At 43.0% G+C, this 27,473-nt stretch overlaps 1 protein-coding gene across 1 annotated transcript; it reads right to left on the bottom strand.

The window, feature by feature from the left end:
• Positions 1–21,053: 21,053 nt before the first annotated feature.
• LOC148048984 (uncharacterized) lies at positions 21,054–27,199 on the bottom strand. Its single transcript, XM_087703778.1, has 3 exons — positions 27,095–27,199; positions 24,130–24,249; positions 21,054–21,365 (listed from the first exon to the last, which is right to left on the bottom strand). The coding sequence occupies exons 1-3, from the start codon at positions 27,159–27,161 to the stop codon at positions 21,238–21,240; spliced, it is 315 nt and encodes a 104-aa protein (XP_087559904.1). The 5' UTR covers positions 27,162–27,199; the 3' UTR covers positions 21,054–21,237.
• Positions 27,200–27,473: the final 274 nt, after the last annotated feature.

Raw genomic sequence — 27,473 nt, 5'->3', positions numbered from 1 at the left:
CTCACTCGGTTACACGGCACTAGGGATTCGAACCACCAAAATGCCGACCTTCTGATTGAGAAGCTCACATCTTAGCCACTGAGCCAGCTACTACTGTACTAATAGGTCTTTATTTAGAATTAGTATTTAGCTTTATTTAGCTTAGTATTATAAGTAGTCCTTGACATAATCATTCATTTAGTGACTATTGAGATTTTCAATGAGATAGAAAAGAATTATGGCAACCAGAATTCAGTGAAAATGCACCAGAATGCACTGAAAACTGTTGCAGCATCCCCATAGTTACGTGATCAAAATTTGGGCACCTAACAACCATCATGTACTTACAGCAGCCGTAGCATCTCAGGGTACGTGATCATGATTTGCGAACTTTCCCGCAGGCTTCTGACAAGGAAAGTATATAGATAAACCTAGATTTGCTTAAAGAAGGCCCAATTCAATTAACTACTGCAGTGATTGGTGCAGTATGACCAAATTAATATCAATAGCAATAGCAGTTAGACTTATATACCGCTTCATAGGGCTTTCAGCCCTCTCTAAGCGGTTTACAGAGTCAGCATATCGCCCCCACAGTCTGGGTCCTCATTTCACCCACCTCGGAAGGATGGAAGGCTGAGTCAACCTTGAGCCGGTGAGATTTGAATCGCCGAACTGCAGATAACAGTCAGCTGAAGTGGCCTGCAGTACTGCACCCTAACCACCGCGCCACCTCGGCTCTCTAATGACTGAAGCAAAAACAACAGGTCATAATTGAGACATGATTCACTTAACAACTGCCTTTATAACTTAATGTGTCACTTGCTTTCACCCTTAGAATATGGGATTCTTGCACAGCAGATAAACTGTTGGGGAATATTCCACCTCTCCCTGCTTGTCTTCTCCATCTCGATTCATGTCTCTTTTTCCATCCATCGTGTGACGGATGGATGCCATCAGTTGAGCTGGTTTGAGTTGCATAGTGAATTATGCAATGCCCTCAATGGAAGAGTCAAGATTTTACAGCACAACCTTTTTCATGACTTGTGGTCTTCATTTTCTATATCCACAAATAAATATTTAAAAAGAAATATGCACAACTTCCCAACTTCTTGAAGCAAAAGATTTCATGTAATAAAAGCAGCAGAATAAAGAAATCCCCCCCACCCAAACTCTTGTTTTCTGCGTCAGATTTTCTTTTAGCTCTTAATTTGGCAATCTCAAAGCATATGTTTGGCCCAATAAAGTCTTCAATACCTTTGGAAATAGTACAAGTGTTTTCATAAGATACACACAGAGTTTGGAATAAGGGTCCGAAGAGAATTTGAATCTTACTAGTAGGCCAATAATATCTGTGACCGAATCTAATTCCAGTGCATTTTCCGGTCGATTAAAAAGTTCTTCACAGTGTCTTAATCAAGCATTCAAATGTAACCTACATCGAGGCACAGAACATGCTGCACTGGGCTATTGCTGATTCATGGTCATAAGATTTTTATTGTAATTTTGGAGCATTTATAAGACCACCTCCATTATCCAGAGAACTCACATCCATCTGTGACTTGTTCAGAAGTTACATCTTTGTGAGTTACAATACTGACATCAATAACAGGTCAAGATCATCTTCATCAACACCAGTGAAAGATCCACCAAATTCTTCAATCTTATTTCAAAGCAACAAAGGCTGGAAGGAAAGAAACCATGAGTAAGGCTTTGTGGTTCTCGATTGCCATCCTTCTCTGCTCTGCCTTGGGTGAGTAGCCAACATTAGAGCTCTCAACAAAATTGCCACAAGGGGTGCATATTTGGATGCTCCCTTCATTTTGTTCATCTAATAGTGCTAAACCAAGTTTCCTACTGGTTGGAAGTCAGTAAACTGTTTTGAAGAGGGATTTATACCCCATAGTCGTTAATCTTGTGAGAGTAGTGGTATTGACGTAGTTGATGGGCGATTTCAATTTAGTTTTACAATTTACAAATGGGCAGAAAAAATAGCTGAGATCAATACTTTACTCCAGAAACAACAAAAGAAAATGAAATGAAATAACAACAAAAACACTTTAATGATGTGAATCCAGAGCTCTTACGCCCTATGGAACCAATACAAGTTTTCTGTGGAGACCCGTCTACCACAAATGTTTTATTTTATATAGATAAAAGTAAAGGTTTCCCTCACACATGTGCTAGTCGTTCCTGACTGTAGGGGGCGGTGGTCATCTCCGTTTCAAAGCCAAAGAGCCACCGTGTCCCAATTTTATTATACATACAAAGTTCAATATTACAGTTCCAGGAAGGCAACCTGCTCTTTCACTGTGATTGTGTGGCTTTAAATACAGTTATCTGGCAATTCAGGCTATGAATAAACTAAGAGGATTAAAATATTCCAAATTCGTTACATGGTTTGACTAATGTGCACAGTTCTTCGTATCATAAATGGTAGTGATATTTCCTTTGATTATTTAAAAATTACTGTATATTTATGATTTTCCATTTTTATCTTCCCTCCACACCATTCTGGTTCTGCTGAACTTCATCAGATTTGGGTTTTCTTTTTACCTTGAACATTTGTTGCATTCTTTAAATATGGGGATGAATGCATTCCCCCCCCCTCCCATTTTTCTCTGTGTCACCATTCTGCCTATAATTCTATTGATACTAACTACCCAATTAAACTTTGGGGGAAGTGAGAGGTGCAGAAATTGTGGAGCTATAGAAATTACTTATATTTAAATAACCTGGATTTTGCTTCTTCCTTTTTCTAGCAGCTGAAGCTCTTACGTGCATCAGTTGTGGACAAACTGAATTGGGAAAAAACTGTGTCATTAAGCAAGAATCAAAAACTTGTGTTGCCTCTGAGAGTCAAAAGTGTATAATTACCAAATATACTCCAGGTATATACTGTATGTTTCTACTTAAAACCCAACATTATGCAGATAAAAAATATTCCTTCTGCACACGATACACACTTGCCAATGAATAATACAGTGGGGTATTTCTTTTTTGTGCTCCAGACAGAGAAGAAAGTAGAGAGGGGGTATACAGTTTATTGTTTTTTAGCTATCAAATCACGTGTGCTGTTCTCTAGACTCAACTCTCGGAATTTGGGAATGGATACCAATATTTTTGGAGGTACCAGAAAGGGGAAAGCTTTTCTAAGGGGGAGTATGGGCTACGTTCCTCTAGGTTTATTGTGCAACAATCGATGTAAATGTGCTAATCTGTTTTCATCTTTTTCAGATGGGGGTAAGACAGTTATTGATTTTCAAGGTTGCCCTAAGAGTATTAAAAGATGTGATGCGACTGTGGTAGCACCTGGAACAGGTGTTTGGAAACATTCATGTTGTAATGATCGTGACCTCTGCAACACACCATAAAAAAATCAGACCATAATGTTCCAAAATCACCCTCAATTCAGCATCTGTTTTCCTCTCCTACTTTCAAATGTTTTCTGTCTCCAAGCTTCTAAAGGGTGTGCTGCAGAAAAGGATGTGATTACTCCACTGCTTTAAAGATGCGATGGCTTGTGAGAATGTTTTTCTGGCTCCAATAAAGAAGCATGAATTGTGAGAGATGTAATCCTTCAATCTGGGCTTGTTCATTCTCCACATATCTCCATGTTTCTCCGACCCTCTCTTATCTTTTTTTTTTTTGCCACCAAAAATGGCAGGTCTTATTTTCGGGGAGAGGGATCTCGTCCACTGACTTACATCACTGGCGAGTGTCGCTTCAGGCCTCCTTTTCACTGTCAGAGGCCTCCAGGACCTTCTGGCTAGGCCAGTGATGGGCAACCTTTTTGGCGTGGTGTGTCAAAAATCGGCAAAAAATCGAGCATAACTCGCGTTGTGTGTCACTTCGATAAAAACATAATTTTGCGCAATTTATAGTTGCTGCTAATGGCGCTCACAGTTCCCGTTGGCACTCCGCTGTTCCCTGCTGTGGTGCGGTCGTAACCGACAGTCCCAGGAGTAGACTCTCTGTGCCGGCCTGACTGGAGAGAGGCGCGCACTGTTCCCGCGCTCCTCTCCTGCGGGTCCTCCCTCGCCGCGCTGATGACGTGTGTGCGCACGGCACGCACGCCTTACCAGCAGCCCCTGCGCTCAGAAAGGGGCGGCGGCGATACAGTAAGTGAGTGTGGGCGGGGGAGATCACACGTCCCCCCCGTTCCTCCAGCACAGATTCTTTCATCCTCGGCGGCCGTGCAGGAGCCGAGGATGAATCGCATGAAATCCTGTGCGTGTCACCCCAAATGGCTACGCGTGTCAGCACTGACATGCGTGTCATAGGTTCGCCATCACTGGGCTAGGCTTTCCTGGAGGCTCCACAGCCAATAAGAGAGCTCCAGATCGATCCCAGATTCACTTAACAACCGTGTTACTAATTGAACAACTGCAGTGATTCCCTTAAAAACTTTGTGAAGAAAGTGGTAAAATGGGGAAAACAAACTGAACAACTTTCTCACATAAAAACATAAATTTTGGGCTCAACTGTGGTCGTAAGTCGAGGACTACCTGTAATTTCTGAGATAGGTTTACTTATAGGATAAACTCCTTCGGCAAAGAACAATATGTTTATGAATTCTAGGGTGGTTCTGAGGGGGAATAAGGGGCTTGACGTGCATGATAGAAAAACCAGAAACAGTCTCTAGCATTCCCAAGGACTCAAAGCCAACTTTCAGGTGCAATTAGGTTTATTAGGAATGGCAATCCTGTGGTTGATCTGCATTGTAAGAATGTCATATAGTGTATGGAATCCTTTCTCTCTCTCTGAAATGCTGTAAGTGTAGGTTTGTTTCTGTAAATCAAAACTTTCCTACCAAATTCAAATGATAGAAGAGAATATTTAACAGAATAACAGAGTTGGAAGGGACCTCGGAGGTCTTCTCCTCCAACCCTCTGCTCAGGCAGGAAACCGTATTGTACCGTATTGTAAGGTGGCGCAGTGGTTAAAGTGCTGTACTGCAGCCACTTCAGCTGACTGTTATCTGCAGTTCGGCGGTTCAAATCTCACTGGCTCAGGGTTGACTCAGCCTTCCATCCTTCCGAGGTGGGTAAAATGAGGACCCAGACTGTGGGGGCGATATGCTGACTCTGCAAACCGCTTAGAGAGGGCTGAAAGCCCTATGAAGCGGTATATAAGTCTAACTGCTATTAAGTCTAACTGCTACTTGAGAGAAATGGTTGTCCAATCTCTTCTTGAAAACTTTCAGTGAAGGAGCACCCACAACTTCTGCTGTCAAATTTTTCCACTGATTAATTGTCCTCACTGTCAGGAAATTTCTCCTTAGTTCTAGGTTGCTTCTCTCCTTGATTAGTTTCCGCCCATTGCCTCTTGTCTGCCTCGTTCTGAAATGTCCAACTTCTTTAGTTTATTTTAATATTGCTAAACTTTCCTGTGGAATTTGCATACCTTACTTACTCATGTATTTTCTCCCCTGAAAGACAGCATATATCAAAGTAGAGAGTCTATTCCAGCTGCCTCTGTTGGCTTACCTTGTTCATCCTGGTGAGTTTGTCGTACTACCGTGTTTCCCACAAATACAACCTGAAACTAATGTCTTGCCACATTTTCCCGTAGGCAAAAATATAAGCCCAACCCCCAAAATAAGCATCCTGGACAAGCCCCCCCTCTGTTCACTGACCTAGTTATATCTCGAAGACGCCAAGCTGGGGGATCCGACGGGGGAAAGGCGCTCATGTTGCTTGCCGCTTTTGGGATACCGCTAGGTTGGGGAATGGCATTCCGTCTGGCTTGGGGGGGGGTTGCCGGGCGGTTGCTCATGAACGTGGTCATCTCATGGCTGCTTCGCCCCTGAGGCTGTGCCTGGCTCTTCGCAAGGGAGCAGCTGCCTGGCAACCCCAAAACAATACGTTCTCCCCCTATAATAAGCCCAAGGCCGTATTTCATGGAGCAAAAGAAAATAAGACCCTGTCTTATTTCCGGGGAAACACAGTAACTTTGCACATCTAGCTGCATTCATGGTTTTGTGATGGAGAAACGCCATCTATTGGGCGAGTTTGACCTGGTTATGCGCCCTTCCCCTCCAGTAGTTCAGTGCCAGAATTTCTTAGCAAATGAAATGCAGACCTTTCATATATCATCCTTCTACCTCCAGTAAGGAATTTGGGACTTTGCTGATCATCTTATTACCAAGAATTTGGCAACTTTTGGCACCCAATTATATGCTGGGGGGAAAATGGTACAATTGTTCCACCACACAGATCCAACTAGCAATTGTTATGGAGAATTCCACTGCAGCTGAACTATTGCTTAAATCCTAGGTTAAGGATCTTCAAACTTCTCAGGATAGAGGTGCCATAAGGTAAAAGATAAAGCACATCTGTGCTAATTGTTCCCGACTCTAGGGGGCGGTGCTCATCTCCAGTTCAAAGCTGAAGAGCCAGCGCTGTCTGAAGACGTTTCCGTGGTCATGTGGCCGGCATGACTCAATGCTGAAGAAGCACAGAACACTGTTCCCTTCCCACCAAATGTGGGCCCTATTTTTCTACTTTCATTTTTTACGTGCATTCGAACTGCTAGGTTGTCAGAAGCTGGGACAAGTAACGGGAGCTCACTCCGTAACGCGGCGCTAGGGATTTGAACCGCTGAACTGCCAACCTTTCTGATCAATAATTTCAGTGTCTTAGCCACTGAGCCACTGCATCCATTATATATCATGGCATAAAAGGTTATAAAATTGGGTGTAATTAACACCAGCTTCATTTAGCAATATAAATTGTGGCCCCCCGCGAGTGGTCATAAATCAAGAACTACCTCTATGCACATTAGCCGTGTTCCTGGAACCAGGAAATGCAATGTATTCTCTTCTGAATCACTTGGAAGAGTCACATGAAAAGCAGTGGTGGGATTCAGCCAGTTTGCACCTATTCAGGAGAACCGGTTGGTAACTTTCTAAGCAGTTCGGAGAACCGATGGTTGAAAGAAATCTCATTTTGTTTTTTTCCCCACTTTACAGGGCTAATCCTGTAAGCAAGGCAGGGAAGAAACATCCTGGTGTTGTTTCTAGCCTAATCTTTATTGCCCTGCTTATAGAAACTGCCTCTCTGGTTAACCCTTATTACCATTGTAACAGCTAAGGTGAAGCGCCCATCAACGTGAGTGATGTTGAGTTGGTCACGCCCACCCAGTCACATGACCACCAAGCCCCACCTACCCTGCTGGTCATTAGGGCAGAGAACCGGTTGTTAAATTATTTGAATCCCACCACTGATGAAAAGGACATGTTCAAAGGAAAGCTATGTTGAAAGGCGTCTGTCCTTTTATTATTGCTTCATATACAAATAGCCAGAAAAACATTTGTGGATTTTGCTCTAAGTCAGCAGGACCCAACCTTTGTGGCTTGGCGCCCAGCTGTGTGTGTGTGTGGGGGGGGGGGGGAGAGGGAAACTGGGCCAACTAGTTGAGCTGCCTGCTGGCCCACAGCTTGTGTGGCCTTGTTGCAAGTAGCCCACAACCCGAGTGTTGGGGACCCCTAATCTAAGTCATTAGTTCTCAGTCATTGAGACACATTGATACACATACCATGTATGGAATACGAAGTAGTTTGGGAGGTGTCGAGTGTCAGTTACTGAAATGTAAAATCTTTACTGTTTATTTGATAGAAGTCCTATGAACATATACCTGTCTTTCTCAGAAAAGGAGATTTTGTTTTATCTGGTACCCAGATTCCTTGATAGAGGGATTGGCAGAAGATTTAAAAAAAAAAGTAGCAATAGCAGTTAGACTTATATACTGCTTCACAGGGCTTTCAGCCCTCTCTAAGCGGTTTACAGAGTCAGCATATCGCCCCCAACAATCCAGGTCCTCATTTTACCCACCTCAGAAGGATGGAAGGCTGAGTCAACCTTGAGCCGGTGAGATTTGAACAGCCGAACTGCAGAACTGCAGTCAGCTGAAGTAGCCTGCAATGCTGCACTCTAATCACTGCGCCACCTCGGCTCTACCAGTCTGGAACTGTAATAAGCACTTTTATACCATTATGTGGTGGGAAGAATCAATGCAGTATTATGGGTAGGTCTTAAGCAACCCTCAATCCTTAGAAAGCAAGAGGTGAAGACACTGTAATTAAATCTTTCTGTATTTAGAGGGCAGGAATGGAGAAAGTTTTGTTCTCAAGCACTGGTGTGTATGCCACAAAGCATACTAAGAAATTAGATTCTTTTTCATCCCGGGGGGGAGAAACTCAGCATAAATAATTTTAATGAGAAAATATCACCTTTTAAGTGATGACATCCATGCCAGAATGCATGCAAACACATAAATGTCTTTCTTGCAAATGAAGTTGTTAGGCAATTTGTCGGCATTTTATTCAGCAAATGACAAGATTTGTTTTCCATGCAAGGTATCTATTCATTTATCTGTCTTTCAATCACTTAACAGCTTGGAAATGTTGCTTCAATTAATTCTACATACTGAGCTGCATCACAACATTCCAAGAGATGCAGAATAAATCAATGCACTGATAAGCAGAGAACATAATCTTCAGATAAATAGAAACTCTTCTTGTACTTATGCCAGTGCCAACTCATAAGAGGTCAGATCATGTGTCCCTATGGATTATGACTTATTTGGTCATTGTCCATTAGCTCAATGCACAAAGCCATCAAACTTTAAGATAGGGATCATTAATAAGTACCCAGTTATTTGACTTCTAAGCATTAACTTGATGTTGAGCACAGAAGAACATGGACTTTACTTGTTACTGACCTTTAATTATTAAGATGACTTGTGACCTCTCTTAAGAATCTCTGACTTCCTGCCAGAGGCATTATGTGGGCATCGCTCCCAATCCCTTCCCAATCATTACTGTCCCCAGGTTTGCTAAGAAGGCCTTATTATTCCCATGTAATATCATGATTTAAGAAGACAGAAGGAGAAGAAAAATCTGCTTAGCAATAGCAATAGCAGTTAGACTTATATACCGCTTCATAGGGCTTTCAGCCCTCTCTAAGTGGTTTACAGAGTCAGCATATCGCCCCTACAGTCTGGGTCCTCATTTTACCCACCTGGGAAGGATGGAAGGCTGAGTCAACCCTGAGCTGGTGAGATTTGAACCGCTGAGCTGCAGATAACAGTCAGCTGAAGTGGCTGCAGTACAGCACTCTAACCACTGCTTCCCACCATCTGTCTTCTCTTCTCTATTGCATGGGTTGAGTAGACAAAGAGAGACAACAAGCAAGGTGACAACTCTTTATGCAGCTTTTATAGAAGTAGCGATATTCACTAATTTGTTTCCATTCCACAATTCTGCCTGTCTAATATCATTATTTTCTTTACATTTGGGTTTTTCTCTTTCTCATAATCAAACATCTTATCTACCCTATTTTGGAATAAATACAAAGAAGGTGAAGGATGTTTCAATGCACAATCTACCTGTAAGGCTATTGGAAGGCATGAGTGCAAAAAGTGATATCACTTCAAGGTGGGCCACATTACCCAAAGCATATCTGTTGCCACAGTGTCCAACCTTCTGAACAAGGAAGCCCACTGATTTCCCTACTGATGGCCTTCAGAGGGACTGAGGCTGCCCTCATGCCTGATAGCTTTCAGGACTTCCACAAATTATTTCACCTCATTTTGAAGCAAGTAATTTCATAGCAGTAGTGGGTTTCAAAACATTTTGGAACCTCTTCTGTAGGTATAGCCTGCTTTCCGGGTCCACTGGTGGAACCTCTTCTAACCGGTTCGGTAGATTTGACGAACCGGTTCTACCGAATAGATGCGAACTGGTAGGAACCCACCTCTGTCTGGTAGCCAGTACCAGAACCGAGGTGGTGCAGTGGTTAAATGCAGCACTGCAGGCTACTTCAGCTGACTGCAGTTCTGCAGTTCGGCTGTTCAAATCTCACTGGCTCAGGGTTGACTTAGCCTTCCATCCTTCTGAGGTGGAGAACCCGGATTGTTGTTGGGGGCAATATGCTGACTCTGTAAACCGCTTAGAGAGGGCTAAAAGCCCTATGAAGTGGTATATAAGTCTAACTGCTATTGCTATCTCACATCCAAGGGTACCATTTGGAGCATAAAAGCAGCAGAATAAAGAGATCCCACCCCCACCCAAACTCTTGTTTTCTGCATCAGATTTTCTTTTAGCTCTTAATTTGGCAATCTCAAAGCATATGTTTGGCCCAAGAAAGTCTTCAATACCTTTGGAAATAGTACAAGTATTTTCATAAGATACACATAGAGTTTGGAATAAGAGTCCGAAGAGAATTTGAATCTAGTAGGCCAATAATATCTGTGACCGAATCTAATTTCTGGTCGATTAAGAAGTTCTTTATAGTGTCTTAATCAAGCATTCAAATGTAACCTACAACAAGGCACAGAACATGCTGCACTGGGCTATTGCTGATTCTTGGTCATAAGATTTTTTTGTAATTTGGGAGCATTTATAAGACCACCTCCAGTATCCAGAGAACTCACATCCCTCTGTGACTTGTTCAGAAGTTACATCTTTGTGAGTTACAGTACTGACTTCGATAACAGGTCAGGATCATCTTCATCAATACCAGTGAAAGATCCACCAAATTCTTCAATCTTATTTCAAAGCAGCAAACGCTGGAAGGCCAGAAACCATGAGTAAGGCTTTGTGGTTCTCGATTGCCATCCTTCTCTGCTCTGCCTTGGGTGAGTAGCCAAAATTAGAGCTTTCAACAACGTTGCCACAAGGAGTGCATATTTGGATGCTCCCTTCCTTCATTTTGTCCATCTAGTAGTGCTAAGCCAAGTCTCCTACTGGTTGGAAGTCAGTAAACTATTTTGAAGAGGGGTTTATGCCCCATAGTCTTTAATCTTTTGAGAGTAGTGGTATTGACGTAGTTAATGGGCGATTTCAATTTAGTTTTACAACCTAAAAATGGGTAGAAAAAATAGCTGAGATCAATACTTTACTCCAGGATTAGAAACAACGAAAACAAAACAAAATGAAATGAAAAAACAAAAAAGCTTTAAAGATGTGAGTCCAGAGCTCTTACACCCTATGGAGCCAATACAAGTTTTCTGTGGAGACCCGTCTACCACAAATGCTTTATTATACATAGGTAAAGGTAAAGGTTCCCCTCACACATATGTGTTAGTTGTTCCTGACTCTAGGGGGTGGTGCTCATCTCTGTTTCAAAGCCAAAGAGCCAGCGCTGTCCGAAGACATCTCTGTGGTCATGTGGCCGGCATGACTAAACATCGAAGGCACATGGAATACTGTTGTCTTCCCATCAAAGATGGTTCCTATTTTTTTACTTGCATTTATACTTCCTTTCAAACTACTAGGTTGGCAGAAGCTGGGACAAGTAATGGGAGCTCACTCCGTAATGCTGCGCTAGGGATTCGAACTGACAAACTGCTGATCTTTCTGCTCGACAAACTCAACTTCTTAGCCACTGAGCCACCATGTCCTAATTTTATTATACATACCAAGTTCAATATTACAGTTCCAGGAAGGCAACCTGCTCTTTCACTGTGATTGTGGCTTCAAATACAGTTATCTGGCAATTCAGGCTATGAATAAACAAAGAGGATTAAAATATTCTAAATTATTTACATTGTTTGACTAATGTGCACAGTTCTTCATATCATAAATGGTAGTGATATTTCCTTTGATTATTTAAAAATCTACTGTATATTTATGATTTTCCATTTTTATCTTCCCTCCACACCATTCTGGTTCTGCTGAACTTCATCAGATTTGGGTTTTTTTTTTACCTTGAACATTTGTTGCATTCTTTAAATATGGGGATGAATGCATCCCCCCCCCACTCATTTTTCTCTGTGTCACCATTCTGCCTATAATTCTATTGATACTAACTACCCAATTAAACTTTGGGGGAAGTGAGAGGTGCAGAAATTGTGGAGCTATAGAAATTACTTATATTTAAATAACCTGGATTTTGCTTCTTCCTTCTTCTAGCAGCTGACGCTCTTACGTGCATCAATTGTGAAAAAACTGACTTGGGACAAAACTGTGTCTCTAAGGAAGGATCAAAAACTTGTATTGCCCATCCGGGTCAACAGTGTAATATTATCAAATATACTCCAGGTATGTACTTAAAACCTATATTATGCAGATAAAAAATATTCCTTCTGCACACGATACACACTTGCCAATGAATAATACAGTGGAGTAGTTACAGTGGAGTATTTCTTTTTTGTGCTCCAGACAGAGAAGAAAGTAGAGAGGGGGTATACAGTTTATTGCTTTTTTAGCTATAAAATCATGTGTGTTGTTCTCTAGACTCAACTCTCGGAATTTGGGAATGGATACCAATATTTTTGGAGGTACCAGAAAGGGGAAAGCTTTTCTAAGGGGGAGTATGGGCTACTTTCCTCTGGGTTTATTGTGCAACAATCGATGTAAATGTGCTCATCTATTTTCATCTTTTTCAGATGGGGGTACGACAACTATTTATTCTCAAGGTTGCCCTACGCATGATGCACATTGTGACATGAGCGTGACAGCATACGAAATAGGTTTTTGGGAACATTCATGTTGTAATGATCGTGACCTTTGCAACACACCATAAAAAAATCAGACCATAATGTTCCACAATCACCCTCAATTCAGCATCTGTTTTCCTCTCCTACTTTCAATTGTTTTCTGTCTCCAAGTTTCTAAAGGTTGTGCTGCAGAAAAGGATGTGATTACTCCACTGCTTTAAAGATGCGATGGCTTGTCCGGGGATGTGGCAGATGTTTTTCTGGTTCCAATAAAGAAGCATGAAGTGTGAGAGATGTAATCCTTCAATCTGGGCTTGTTCCTTCTCCACATATCTCCATGTTACTCCGACCTTGTCTCTTTTTTTTTTTTTTGCCACCAAAAAAGACAGGTCTTATTTTCAGGGAGAGGGATCTCGTCCACTGACTTACATCACTTGTGAGTGTCACCCCAGGCCTCCTTTTCACTGTCAGAGGCCTCCAGGACTTTCTAGATAGGTTTTCCTGAAGGTTCCACAGCAGTGGTGGGATTCAGCCAGTTCGCACGTATTCAGGAGAACCGGTTGTTAACTTTCTAAGCAGTTCGGAGAATCGGTTTTTGGAAGAAATCTCCTTTTGATTTTTTTCCCCACTTTGCAGGGCTAATCCTGTAAGGAAGGCAGGAAGGAAACATTCTGGTGTTGTTTCTAGCCTAATCTGTATTGCCTTGCTTACTGCCTCTCCGGTTAACCCTTATTACATTGTCACAGCCAACGCGAAGCACCCATTGACGTGAGTGACATTGAATTGGCCACACCCACCCAGTCACATGACCACTGTGCCCCACCTACCCTGCTGGTCATTAGGACAGAGAACCAGTTGTTAAATTATTTGAATTCCACCACTGCTCCGCAGACAATAACAGAACTCCAGATTGATCCCAGATTCAATTAACAACCATGTTACTAACTGAACAACTGCAGTGATTCACTTAAAAAATATGCCAAGAAAAGGGTAAAATGGGGAAAACAAACTGAACAACTTTCTCACATAGAAACATAAATTTTGGGCTCAACTGTGGTCGTAAGTCGAGGACTAACTGTAATTTCTGAGGCAGGTTTACTTAAAGGATAAACTCCTTCGGCAAAGAACAATATGTTTATGAATTCTAGGGTGGTTCTGAGGGGGAATAAGGGGCTTGACGTGCATGATAGAAAAACCAGAAACAGTCTCTAGCATTCCCAAGGACTCAAAGCCAACTTTCAGGTGCAATTAGCTTTATTAGGAATGGCAATCCTGTGGTTGATCTGCATTGTAAGAATGACATATAGTGTATAGAATCCTTTCTCTCTCTCTCTGAAATGCTGCAAGTTTTACTGTAGGCTTGTTTCTGTAAATCAAAACTTTCCTACCAAATTCAAATGATAGAAGAGAATATTTAACAGAATAACAGTTGGAAGGGACCTCGGAGGTCTTTTCCTCCAACCCTCTGCTCAGGCAGGAAACCCTATACCAGTGGTCTCCAATCTTGGCAACTTTAAGACTTGTGGACTTCAACTCCCAGAGTTCCTCAGCCAGCTTTGCTGGCTGAGGAACTCTGGGAGTTGAAGTCCACAGGTCTTAAAGTTGCCAAGGTTGGAGACCACTGCCCTATACTATTTGAGAGAAGTAGTTGTCCAACCTCTTCTTGAAAACTTTCAGTGAAGGAGCACCCATCGTTCACGTCTTACTTAAGCATTGCAGAAATCTCGGTTAGAACAACAGGTCACCATCTGAGTGATATTTTGATCTTGGGGTCGCTCATAGACTTCAACACATTTGGGGGTACAGCCCATGAAGTGAAATAGAAGAGTTTTGCCTGTGAAGCAAAAGAAGTCACTTATTAAGGACGATGCGCTTAAGATACCCTCCTCCTTTTCAGAAAACAACCCGGAGAAGGTCAGGAATCCCCATTGCTGTTTTTGAATCGTTATTTGAAAGGAAGCAGACATTGGGGGTAAGGGTCCTTGCTCATTTTATGGCACCTGTAGCCCTACCTAAGCATTATAATTTAAACCGTAACCTCTGGATATGCAGAGATGATGCACACATTCTTCCACTTACAACCATTCATTTAGTGATCATTCAAAGTTACGATGGCATTGAAAGCAATGACTTACGACCAGTCCTTGCATTTGTAACCGTTGGATCACTCCCATTGGTCACGTGATCAAATTACAGGTGTTTGGCAACTCTTGTGGGGGTTTCTAGGTTCATGTGATCTCCATTTGTGACTGCCCCAGGCAACGCCCAGCAAAGAAAGCCAATGAGGAAAGCAGGTTCAATTAACCACTGTGTGATTCACTTAATGACTGCAGTGATTTCTTTAACAATTTTGAGATAAAGGTAAAGGTTCCCCTTTGCACATATGTGCTAGTCGTTCCTGACTCTAGGGGATGGTGCTCATCTACAGTTCAAAGCCAAAGAGCCAGCGCTGTCCAAAGATGTCTCTGTGGTCATATGGCCGGCATGACTCAATGCTGAAGAAACAGAGAACACTGTTCCCTTCCCACCAAAGGTGGCCCCTATTTTTCTACTTTCATTTTTTACGTGCTTTCGAACTGTTAGGTTGTCAGAAGCTGGGACAAGTAACGGGAGCTCACTCCGTAACGCGGTGCTAGGGATTCGAACTGCTGAACTGCCAACCTTTCTGATCAACAAGTTCAGCGTCTTAGCCACTGAGCCACTGCTGTCAGGCCCGCAATTATATTCCTTTTAGAATTTTGGCCTGCCACCACTCTTTCTCTTATTTCATTATGCTGTTTCATTAGTTTAGCAGTTGGGAGGGGGGAATAGACAGGAGTAGGATTGTGGAATGTGTTGTTGTCATTCTTTTCTAGAAGACCAAGGTCATCTTTTGTCTCCGCACTTTTACACCTGACCAGAAGCAGCTGGGTGGAGATGACAGCAGGGAAGAAGACAATTGGACCATGTGATGGATTTGTGGCTATAGGGACAAGATCATGAACTTTTAACTGGGTGGAATTCTGATGTAATTTCCAGAATTGGGATTCCACAGATGTGCTAAGATGTCTGCTTTATTAAATTGGAACTTTAAGGATAGTTTTGCCTTGGACTCTGATTTAATTCTACATGGTACTTGGAACGCTGACAACTGCGTCCATTATATATTATGAGAGAAAAGTTTATAAAATTGGATGTAATTAACACCAGCATGGTTTAGCAATATAAATTGTGCCCCCCCCCGCGAGTGGTCATAAATCACGAACTACCTCTATGCACATTAGCCGTGTTCCTGGAACCAGGAAATGCAATGTATTCTCTTCTGAATCGCTTGGAAGAGTTACATGAAAAGGACAGTTATGTTCAAAGGAAAGCTATGTTGAAAGGCGTCTGTCCTTTTATTATTGCTTCATATACAAATAGCCAGAAAAACATTAGTGGATTTTGCTCTAAGTCAGCAGGACCCAACCTTTGTGGCTTGGCGGCCCAGCTGTGTGTGTGGGGGGGGGGAGAGAGGGGAACTGGGCCAACTAGTTGAGCTGCCTGCTGGCCCACCGCTTGTGTGGCCTTGTTGCAAGTAGCCCACAACCCGAGTGTTGGGGACCCCTAATCTAAGTCATTAGTTCTCAGCCATTGAGACACATCGATACACATACCATGTATGGAATCAGAAGTAGTTTGGGAGGTGTCTAGTGTCAGTAACTGAAATGTAAAATCTTGACTGTTTATTTGATAGAAGTCCTATGAACATATACCTGTCCTTCTCAGACAAGGAGCCGAGGTGGCGCAGTGATTAGAGTGCAGTACTGCAGCCACTTCAGCTGACTGCTAGCTGCAGTTCAGTGGTTCAAATCTCACCGGCTCAAGGTTGACTCAGCCTTCCATCCTTCCGAGGTGGGTGAAATGAGGACCCAGAGTGTGGGGGGCGATATGCTGACTCTGTAAACCGCTTAGAGCAGTGTTTTTCAACCTTTTTTGTGCAAAGGCACACTTTTTTCATGAAAAAAATCACGAGGCACACCACCATTAGAAAATGTTTAAAAAATTTAACTCTGTGCCTATATTGACTATATATAAAGTGTTTTTCCCACGGCACACCTTACACTATGTCACGGCACACTAGTGTGCCGCGGCACAGTGGTTGAAAAACACTGGCTTAGAGAGGGCTGAAAGCCCTATGAAGCGGTATATAAGTCTAACTGCTATTGCTAAGGAGATTTTGTTTTATCTGGGACCCAGATTCCTTGACACAGCAGAAGATTTTTTTTTAAAAAAACCAAGTACCACGATCTAAATAACTATGGCACGTACCAAAATAGACTGTCCTCTTGTAGCAGGCATGCCCAATGTATAGTCTGCAAGGAATTTGCTTAGTGATGCAATTGCCGCCAGGTTTCATGAATAGGCAGTTATGGCATTTAATGCCAACAACTTGAGAGGGAGAGAAAGGAGATTTTTTTTTTTTTTAAAAAAAAGAGAGAAAATCATGAATTGCAGGGGGGGAAAAAGAGGAGCTTTTCTGAGCTGGAATCAGTTCACAGCAAAATAATAACAACAATAATCCACCTCACTCATTCTTTTAAACATCTGCATGCAATATCAGGCTTCTACATCTCTCCCCTGCTACCATTGTAGTTGGATTTTTTAAATGGCTAATTTTAAAAAGAAAATAATAACCATATAATAGTAACATTCCCTCATCATAGCCATTCATTTCACCATTTTTTTAAGTTTTTATTTTACACACATAAACACATCAGCAAGAACAAACACATGACTTAAGACAACATAGGAACAAGAAGTTCCATCATATATCATACAGCAGTTCTGTATCGGTTTCTTTACAGTTAGTGTTTTCCCTTCTATACATTTCTATCTTGCATTCATGGTCTCTTTATTCGTTATCCATTTTTATGTATAATTCTATATTTATTTATAGTTAGCTATTTATAACCAAATATTGTTTACCTATATTGTGCTATATATTCTTACTGTCGCTTATTCTCTTACATAAAATTCTAGGTAAACATTCACATGGTTATTCTTTTTCTTTGCCAATCTTATACTATTGTTATTCCATTTAAGAGATTATACAGTTTGGATTGGATTGTTTACCATCCCAAGCGTCTATTATGACACCACCTTATTTTCTCTTTCTTTTCTTTTCTCTCTCCCTCCTTCTCTATTTCCTTCCTACCTCCTCTCCTTCCCCTTCTTTCTTCCCATTTTGATTTCATTTCACCACTTTGATTCTAAGAGTTTGGCAGCTTGAGAGACAGCAGCCACAAAAAGTATAGTGACATCGTCACCCTGGCAAATGCCTTCATCTCCCCTTCTTCGTGTCTTAAGCAGAATTGGTTGCATCTCCTCAAATCCCCCCCAGTTCACAGAGCCTTAGAGACTTACCTAGTTGAATGCTGAGAAGCATCCATAACCCAACATGGAGGCGTGTTTTCATGTCCCCTTCTCTGCGTCCCAAGTCAAGAGCAGGCAACGATGCCACTTCCTTTCTGGATTTTTATCCCCTCTGCAAATCAGATGTGGGAAGCAGTTGCCTTCTCGTTTTGCTTGGGTGAGTGCCCTGAAATGCATCGATATGACCAGCAGTTCTCCACCTCTCTCCAAGAAGTTCGACATTCCTAGTTCCTTTGAGCTAATCCAATCATGCAAGAAGGGAAAGGACAAATGGACCTCGGGCGAGTTCTGGTGTTCCCACTCCCAGCCTTGACACTTTCATCGGATGATCTGTACAGCGAATTCTCCCAAGTAAGTGGTGCATTTGTAGGTTGTGTTTGGAACAACCTGTACCCTCCTTTTTTTTGGCACAGCTGGAGAACCTTTGCATGTGGATTCTCTTCTGTACTGAGAAATCAGTTGAACTTACAGACACGGGCAGAAAAGGCAGTGGACCCTGAGGGCTCCTTGGTGCTCTCTGAGCTTGGTTGTTTTCTTGTAGATATTTCATTACCCCACTGGGTAACATGCATCAGTAGACCCTGATTCCCCCCCCCATTTCTTCTTCTTCGTCTTGAATCTTTTTTATTTCATTTTCATTTTTCATTTCATACAGTCACATGTATACTGTGCATGATTGAGGCTATATAACATTGAGCAATAAACACAACTCTCTTTGTATTCCCCATAATACAAAGCCAACATAGCGCTTCAACCCTCCATACACCCTTTCTTTCTCCCCCCTCCAACTTTCCTTTCTCCCCTCCAACATTCCCCTCTTCTACTTCCCCTCCCCCTCTAATGCTCCTTTCTCCCCCTCCCTTCCATCTCACCCTCCTTCCATTCCCCTCTCGCTCCTTCTCCACCCCTCTCTCTTCTTTCCCTCTACTCCTCACTTCGGTGTATTTCTACTATTCATTGATATATTCAGCTTCTTATTTTATACTAAAATTAAAAAAAAAAAAGCAACAGTATACAAGTGCATTCAAGTTGTTTTAAAAACTGACACAAACTATATTTCCCCCCTCCCCCCTATGATCCCACCTCCCTTCCCCCCTTCCGACTTCCCAGAGCCCATACCCGGTATAGCTTTTTATCAAACACAGTCTAGAATGTATTAAAACCAAGTAAGTTAAAAGAAAAAAGAGGTAATAATAATAATTAAAAAAAAACAGGGAAAAGAAAAAAAGAATAAAAAAGAAAAAGTCAGTAAATTCTCTACATTGAACCCATTTCTTCTTCTTGTCTACCTGATACCATTTCAATTCATTCCAAATATATGTTTATTATTTTCAGTGACGTGCGGTGAGGGATACCGTTGGTGAGGCAAGAGTGCGGCAGCGGTGAGAAGCAACATCCCCACCGCTGTGTCCGACAGGCGTCTCTCGTTTATGATGGACATAAACGCGAGATGCCTGTCGGACACAGCGGCGGGGGTGTTGCTTCTTGCCGCTGCCGGACTCTGCCGCCTCGCCTCCCGCCTCCTCCGTCCCCGCTGACATTCTTGGGAGCAGGTCGCGTGGCTGGCTGGCTGGGAGGAGAAGAGCGGTTTGTCTTTGTGCCGGCTGGCCGGACACTGGCCGGGAGCAGGTCGGGTGGGAGTGGGTGGCTGGGTGGCTGGGAGGAGAAGAGCGGTGAGTCCCTCCCCAGCCAGCCACAAGGGCTCACTGCTCTTCTCCTCCTCATCCTCCCTGCTCAGTGCTGGGCTGGCTGCAGAAGAAATGGCGGGTGGTGAAAGAAAAACCTCTCCAGAATCACCCTTGCACTTGCGCAGTCGCGCAAGTGCAAGACATGATTCGCTGCTCCCAGATCAGGAGGCGGGAGAATCAGTGCCTCTTTTGCATATTAAATCTTTTGCTTTTTAACTCTGCCTTAACTTTTAAAAGGCAAAAAATTCCTTAAGCAAAAGAGGCCCCGAGTTCTCTGGCCTCCTCCTAGTTAACACTGAGAGCAGACACCAAGCCACTGTGACTTGAAATCTGGTAGCAACTATCCTGGCTTTAATTCATTAAAAAAATATATTTAAAACTCTTTCCTTTCTCTCAGGAGACTGGGGAGGCTCCGCCTCCCTTGCCTCTAGTGACTTCACGTCCCTGATTATTTTATATATAAGTATATCGAACATAGTGTGACCAGGCAGGGGGTTGGACTAGAAGACCTCCAAGGTCCCTTTCCATCTTTGTTATTCTGTTATTTATTCACTTAGACTTATATACCGCTTCATAGTGCTTTTATGAGCCAAGGTGGCGCAGTGGTTAAATGCAGCACTGCAGGCTACGGCTAGATCAGCAGTTCAGCGGTTCAAATCTCACCGGCTCAGGGTTGACTCAGCCTTCCATCCTTCCGAGGTGGGTAAAATGAGGACCCAGATTGTTGGGGGCAATATGCTGACTCTCTGTAAACCGCTTAGAGAGGGCTGAAAGCCCTATGAAGCGGTATATAAGTCTACTGCTATTGCTATTGCTATTACAGTCCTCTAAGTGGTTGACAGAGTCCGCCGCTTGTCCCCAACAATATGGGTCCTCATTTTACCCACCTCAGAAGGATGGAAGGCTTAGTCAACCTCGAACTGGTCAGGATCGAACTACTGGCAGCTGGCAGAATTAGCCTGCAATACTGCATTCTAACCACTGTGCAAGAAGGAAGGAAGAAAGGGAGGGAGGGAGGAAGGAATAGCAATAGCACTTAGACTTATATACTGCTTCATAGTGCTTTTACAGCCCTCTCTAAGTAGTTTACAGTCAACATATTGCCCCCAACAATCTGGGTCCTCATTCTACCCACCTCAGAAGGATGGAAGGATGAATCAATCTTGAGCTGGTGAGATTTGAACTGCTGAACTGCAGCTAGCAGTCAGTAGCCTGCAGTACTGCACTCTAACCACTGCGCCACCTCAGCTGTACATACTCTTGAGCTGAAAAAGGCTTTGGTGTATACAGTATAGCTAGAAACATCTTCCCATTTTCTTGACCTGGGTCTCTGGAACAAGTGGTGTTTGTGGCTTTGTGAACCAGCTTGAGGAGAGGGCTTGGATCAGGCTTTCATCAGGGTAGAGAATCCCTCAGAGATCTCAGCTGCCCTAATTCAGGCTTTATGGAGGTAAAATTATCCTTTTGGATGAGTTTGAACAGAGGAAACTGACTTAGAAAGCTAGGGAAGCAGATTTTTATTCCCCAAAGTATTTGATACATGATGCTAAAAAGCTGCCTTTTACCTTAGAGGCATTGTTGATTCAGTGAGAGAGTAGATACAGTGGCAATGTCCCAACCCCACACTTCAGAGAAGACTTTTCCAAGTTGCTACCCCCCAACTGCCACTCCTGATGTCTGGATTTTGGTAATTGTAAACCAGACACATGGAAGGAGCTCCAAGTTACAGGTTCTCTTATGCGTTGCAATAAGCATAATTCTTGCAGCAAAAAATGGTTTCAGTGATCTTGAGTTTCTCCTTCTTCTCCTTGACTGTCATACATTTCTGTTGGCAACCCAATTTGGTGAATAATGGGATCCGTCCTGTAGAAGAAAAGAGATCTTAGCTTACCTCTTAGAACCGTGTCTTCAGGAACAGATTTCCCTTGTCATTTCTATCCAATGCCTTGATAGCAATATAGCAATAGCAATAGCAGTAGACTTATATACCGCTTCATAGGGCTTTCAGGCCTCTCTAAGCGGTTTACAGAGAGTCAGCATATTGCCCCCAACAATCTGGGTCCTCATTTTACCCACCTCGGAAGGATGGAAGGCTGAGTCAACCCTGAGCCGGTGGGATTTGAACCGCTGACCTGCTGATCTAGCAGTAGCCTGCAGTGCTGCATTTTAACCACTGCGCCACCTTGGCTCTTGATGCTAAGCAACCTCTCACAACTTGTAGACAGCATAAGAGGTTGCATGCTTCTTTCCTTCTTGGGCTTCTTGAGTCAAATAGCTCCATTTGACTGGGCAGTTGTAGGGGGTGAAGGTTTATTGCCAATTAAACAAACAGAGAATGCTCAGGACAGAGGTTCCACCACAAAACCGCGTCCGACTAAACCGCATCCGACTAAACCGCGTCCGACTAAACCGCGTCCGACTAAACCGCGTCGCTGATGTCATCAACAGGGTGACAACAGCGCGGAGACAGAAGCACGCTGTAAACCCTAAACCTAAAATTAACCCCTAAACCTAAACCTACCCCCCCTAAACCCTAAACCTAACCCTTAACCTAACCCTAAACATAACCCTAAACCTAACCCTTAACCTAACCCTAAACATAACCCTAACCCTTAACCTAACCCTAAACCTAACCCTAACCCCAACCCTAACCCTTAACCTAACCCTAAAGCTAACCCTAAACCTAATCCTTACCTTAAGTTGAATCGGCTTGCTTTCAAAGCACTATTTAAAGCGCCCTTCTTTCTCCGCGCTGGCTGTTGTCGCCCTGTTGATGACGTCAGCGACGTGGTTTAATCGGGCGCGGTTTAGTCGAGCGCGGTTTTGACAGGTCACGCAGGACAGAACCTTTGGAAAGTTTCTAGCTTAGCCCCCTTTTGCAGTGTAAAAATTCCATGTATCATGAATGAAAGAGTTGTGGTGGCTCAGTGGTCAGAATGCAATATTGCAGATTAGCTCTGCCCACTGCCAGAAATTTGATCCTGACTGGCTGAAAGTTGACTCAGCCTTCCCTCCTTCTGTGGTCAGTTAAATGAGGACCCAGATTATTGGAGGCAATATGCTGGTTCTGTAAACTGCTTAGAGAGAGCTGTAAAACACTGTGAAGTGGTATATAAGTCTAAGTGCTGTTGCTAAATATTATTGCTATGAAGAGAAACATACAGGTCCTAGGAAAATGTTGCAGGATCCAATCTGAATTGGTCACTGGGACCAAGTGATGAAGCTAGCTAGCCAGCCAACAACACCCTAATTAGCAACTAAATGCTACACACAATTGGGAACCATATAAATACAATGTTCTAGAGAAAGAGAGAGAAGTTCCTTGATGATGGGCTCCAGCACGTGCCTGAAAGCTTGGAAGAATAAACTTTTGATCCTGGTGACCATCTCCGATTGGGACCTTTCGCGTATTAATTCATTCTGAGCATGGCATTTATAAAACCATAAAAATTGATGAAGCTTTTCCTTTTTCTAAGTGTGAAGTGTCTGGCTACTAAGCTTCTCAAGGTAACCCACAGACTTGCTCGCTTGGAAAATTAGGTCATAGCAAATCACCTCTTCATTTTCTCTGATCAATAAATCCCTTATATCAGGGGTGTCCAAACTTGGGAACTTTAAGACTGGTGGACTTCAACTCCCAGAATTCCCCAGCCAACCATGCTTGTGGCCTTACATGCTTTCCTTGATTGTGGAAAACTAACTAGGGAACTCAACAAACAGAACTGGAAGCTGGATATTTAGAAGTTCTGCTGAGAAATTCTGACCATTCTTTGTAAATAAGTCCTATTGGTATCTTAGTGGGAACTTTTCTGATTTGTATTTGCATTGAGGTCGTCCGCCCTTTGACGTTGATCAGGATAGCAAAAAAAGTTTGAGAAACTTCTCTGATCAATTTTTTAAAGTCCTAGGTTTACTCAACAATATTCCATTGAGACGTAGAAAAGAAGTAAATGAGTTTTTGCCTGTGAGAATTAACATTCCTGATAAAGTTTCTTTTTTTATTATCTTATTTCTTTTTTTTTTTTTGATGTAAATGTGTTTTTATTTTCCATTTTCATTTTCATACAGTCACATATATACTGTGCATAACCGGGGCCATATAACATTAAACAATAAACACAGCCATTCCTCTTATCAGCAGTATCCCCCAAAATAAAAACCCAATGTACCTCTTCGACCCTCCATACACCCTTTCTTTCGCCCCCTCCAACTTTCCATCTTCCCTCCATCATTCCCCTCTACCCTACTTCCCCTCCCCCTCTACCACTCCTCTCTCCCGATACACTCCCTCCCTTCCTTCTCCCCCTCCCTCCAGTCCTCTCTCCCACCCTCTCTACCCCTCTTTCTTCTATCCCTCTACTCCTCCCTTCGGTGTATTTCTACAATCTATTAATATATTCAGCTTGTCCTATTTTTACAGTGGAATTAAAGAGCAACAGAATACAAGTGCCGTCACGTTACCTTAAAATCTAACCTGATAAAGTTTCTAAAGATGCACTGATGCTGGCTCTGGTTAGCCACAATGAGAAGAAATGTCTGTTGCTTACAAGCCTATGTATATTTATTGCTGTGTCAAGCTGCTCAAAGAAAATCAGGATTTGCTACAGGATGGCCATTAAACACTTACCAAAATAGACTGTCTGTCTGAAGCAGGAGTGTTCCTCACGTAAATTACAATGAGTAGGTTTTTTGAGGCAGGCATGGCCTGGAGGCCGAATGAGACAAAACGTGCATTTTAGATTCCGAACTGAAAAAAAGAGAATTTTTAAAAGTTATCTGGGAAGATCAGTAAATCCAGTAGATTTTAATTCATATTTTGCAGGGCAGTTGTCCCAAGTCAGCCAAATTCACTTAGGATCATTCCTGAAACATTGTTCTGATCAGTGGTGGGTTTCAAAAATTGTTTGAACCTACTCTGTGGGTGTGGCCTCCTTTGTGGGAGTGGCTTGCCACCCATGTGACCGGATGGGAGTGGCTTGCCGCCCATGTGACCGGATATGAAGATGCTGACGACACTTGTCAGAACCACCTTAAATTACCTCACACACAGCACTGGCATGCATAAGAATAGGATGTAAACTTGTTTTTTAAAAGGCATCTTTGGTTTGCGTTAAAACAACTTCAACACACGCAATGTTCTGATTGCACCACAAATGCAGTAGTCATCCTTACCTTTCACAGAGGCACTGAGTTTTATAAATATGAGCATGATAGTGTAGAATAATCACATCCAAGGACCAGTGGTGGGTTTCAAAAAAATTTGGAACCTCTTCTGTAGGTGTGGCCTGCTTTCCGGGTCCACTGGTGGAACCTCTTCTAACCGGTTCGGTAGATTTGATGAACCGGTTCTACCGAATAGCTGGGAACTGGTAGGAACCCACCTCTGGTTCTGATCCACTAAAAGAGCTTATGAAAATACTTTTCAAAATGTCTTGCTGCACCTCATAGCAACAGTCTAAAAGCCACAGCACCATACCACCTATCAAAGTGATGCAGAAACTGAAGCGCAACCACCTTATAACTGCTTTTTTTGCTCCAAAGACATTACAATTCTTTCACAGAGGTTGACCTCCTGCAGGCAAACTCTTCAGATCTATGCCCACGTGCGTGGTGGGAAGGAGTTTTCACTCTCCCCAGGCTCCGGAGGCTTTCCTGAAACCTGAGGAGAGCAAAAACGGCCCAACAGGCCAACCGGAAGTTTGGAAACGATCCATTTCTGGCTTCCGGAGGGCTTCTGGGTGGCTGGGGGAGGCCGTTTTCGCTTCAGGAAAGCCTCAGGAACCTGGGGAGGCAAAAAACAGACCCAATGGGTGAACTAGAAGTTCAGAAGTGAATGTGGTTGGCCTGTTGGGCCTGTTTTTTGCCTCCCCAGGCTCCTGAGACTTTCCTGAAGCTTGGGGAGTGCAAAAATGGCCTCGCCCGGCCCTCCGGAAGTCCCCCAAACAGCTGGCAGCTTGCGTGCCGGCAAATATTGCTCTGCGTGCCACCTGTGGCATGCATGCAATAGGTTCGCCTTCATGGATATAGAATGATTTTATCCAGCCTGGGTTTTTTGGAAGGATGGCAGGGAAAGGGTAAATAATAAGAAATCAAAGATAGTACCAAAAGTAATAGGTACCACTTCCAAAACATCTGGACCATCACTTGAACACCATTGACAAAATCATCAATCAATTGCAAAAGGCAACTTTAATCAGAACAGTTTATATCCTGCGACAATACCCTAAAACCATCACACAACATCTGTCTACCTCAGATTCTTGGGGAGGACTTGAAAGGTGGATAAACATTCCAGAGGTGGGTTTTCTCCCAGTTCAGTCCGGATTGGGCAAGCTCATAGTGGTGGCGGCGAGAGGCATCACACGCAGGTGTGGGTGTGTGCAAGCACAGATGTTCATGCGCATGAGCGAACCGGTAATAAAATAATGGAAACCCTCCACTGAAATGTTCCAAATCCATTCTAAACATTTCACTGTCTGTGTGACCACAACCTACATAATAATAATATTGGAACTTCTTCCCTATCAATTTTCATAGACCCACTGAGAACAAAACTTCATTCCCAGGAAATCCCTGGCAAAATCCTTCTTCTACACCAAGGTCCTACTTATATTTTATGAGGGCAAGTCCTTTGATAGATCACACAAAGAGAAAAGTTTGATTAATATCCCCCCTCCCCTTTTTTTTGGCATTCATTCACTTAGGCTCTTTCCCAATTATTGGACCTTCTATAAAATATCAATATCAATATCAAAGAGCCGAGGTGGCGCAGTGGTTAAATGCAGCACTGCAGGCTACTTCAGCTGGCTGCAGTTCTGCAGTTCAGCTGTTCAAATCTCACTGGCTCAGGGTTGACTCAGCCTTCCATCCTTCCGAGGTGGGTAAAATGAGGACCCGGATTGTTGTTGGGGGCAATATGCTGACTCTGTAAACCGCTTAGAGAGGGCTGAAAGCCCTATGAAGCAGTATATAAGTCTAACTGCTATTGCTAATATCTCCTATTTGGTTCCACCACAAATCCGCGAAGCCCTTATCCGCGGAGACATAAGCGCGAAGACTAATTCGCGCTGTTCAAAGCGCTAAGGAAAAACGCGACCCTACCGCGATGACATAATCGCGGCGGGCAAATCCGCACATTCCCAAGCACTCAGCATCCTAAACGTAACCCTAAACCTAACTCTAAAACAAACTTCTAAACCTAATCCTAACCCTTACCTTAATTTAAATCCGCTTTCTGCCGCTGCGCTGTTTTAAAGTGGCCTTCTATCGCCGCACTGTTATTTTGACGAGCGCGGTTTTGTCGTGCCACGCTCCTATTTCAGGTTAAAAAAACCCGCATGGCTTAAAAAATCCCCCATGGACAACAAGAAGGGTCCAAACATTAAAATCAATATTTAAATTGGCCCATCATTTCCTTCTTTGGCTCTGGAGCATGGTGTGAGTATTTAAAAATTGGCTCTAAATCCATTGCACTCCAAAATCATGAGTCGTCATTCAGCTTCTTCTTCTCTAGTATAAGAGTAGATTTGTTTTCAAAAAGTGTTGAAGCCGGATTCCAAAATAATTGCTGGTCACTAGGTTCAGAGACTTACTGTTATATGTAAGTAGAAGTCTTGATAAGAACAGCATCAATAACGCAACGAGCAGAAGCTTCTTCATGTCACTTTTCTTAATGCCAGCAATGCAGAATAAGTTATCTCTGCTCTCCAATTACATCCCACCTCCAATGGGTGTGGCATTTATAATTGGCTTCTGAAGGGCATGCCTTTTCATCATATTTGGATGAATATGGTCACAAGGCTGTGAACAGCTCACACAGCTTGGTCCAATATTGCCTTGTTATGGGATGGCTACCAAATCAGATCAAAAGTCTATCTAATCCAGTCTGACTTGGTGTTCTGACCGAGGCTTCCCCAGAAGCACGAAGCTGAGTCCTCATCCCAAGAAACCTCTTTTATTTAATGTACAGTG

Source organism: Thamnophis sirtalis, unplaced genomic scaffold (genome assembly GCF_051295495.1).
Source record: "Thamnophis sirtalis isolate CommonGarterSnake01/CBP01778 unplaced genomic scaffold, rThaSir2_p1.2 scaffold_2, whole genome shotgun sequence".
In the NCBI taxonomy this organism is placed as follows: Eukaryota; Metazoa; Chordata; class Lepidosauria; order Squamata; family Natricidae; genus Thamnophis; species Thamnophis sirtalis.
Note: the sequence above shows the minus strand (reverse complement) of the source record. Positions and strands in the feature narration are given on the sequence as shown.

Bases quoted from the DNA above. Each gene is read 5' to 3' on its own strand.
- LOC148048984 (XM_087703778.1), bottom strand. From the start codon at position 27,161: ATGAAGAAGCTTCTGCTCGTTGCGTTATTGATGCTGTTCTTATCAAGA. The intron at 24,250-27,094 runs GTAAGTCTCTGA...TCTTTTTTTCAG, and splicing joins ACTTCTACTTACATATAACA to TTCGGAATCTAAAATGCACG. The intron at 21,366-24,129 runs GTAAGTGTTTAA...TTTCTTCTACAG, and splicing joins CAGACAGACAGTCTATTTTG to GACGGATCCCATTATTCACC.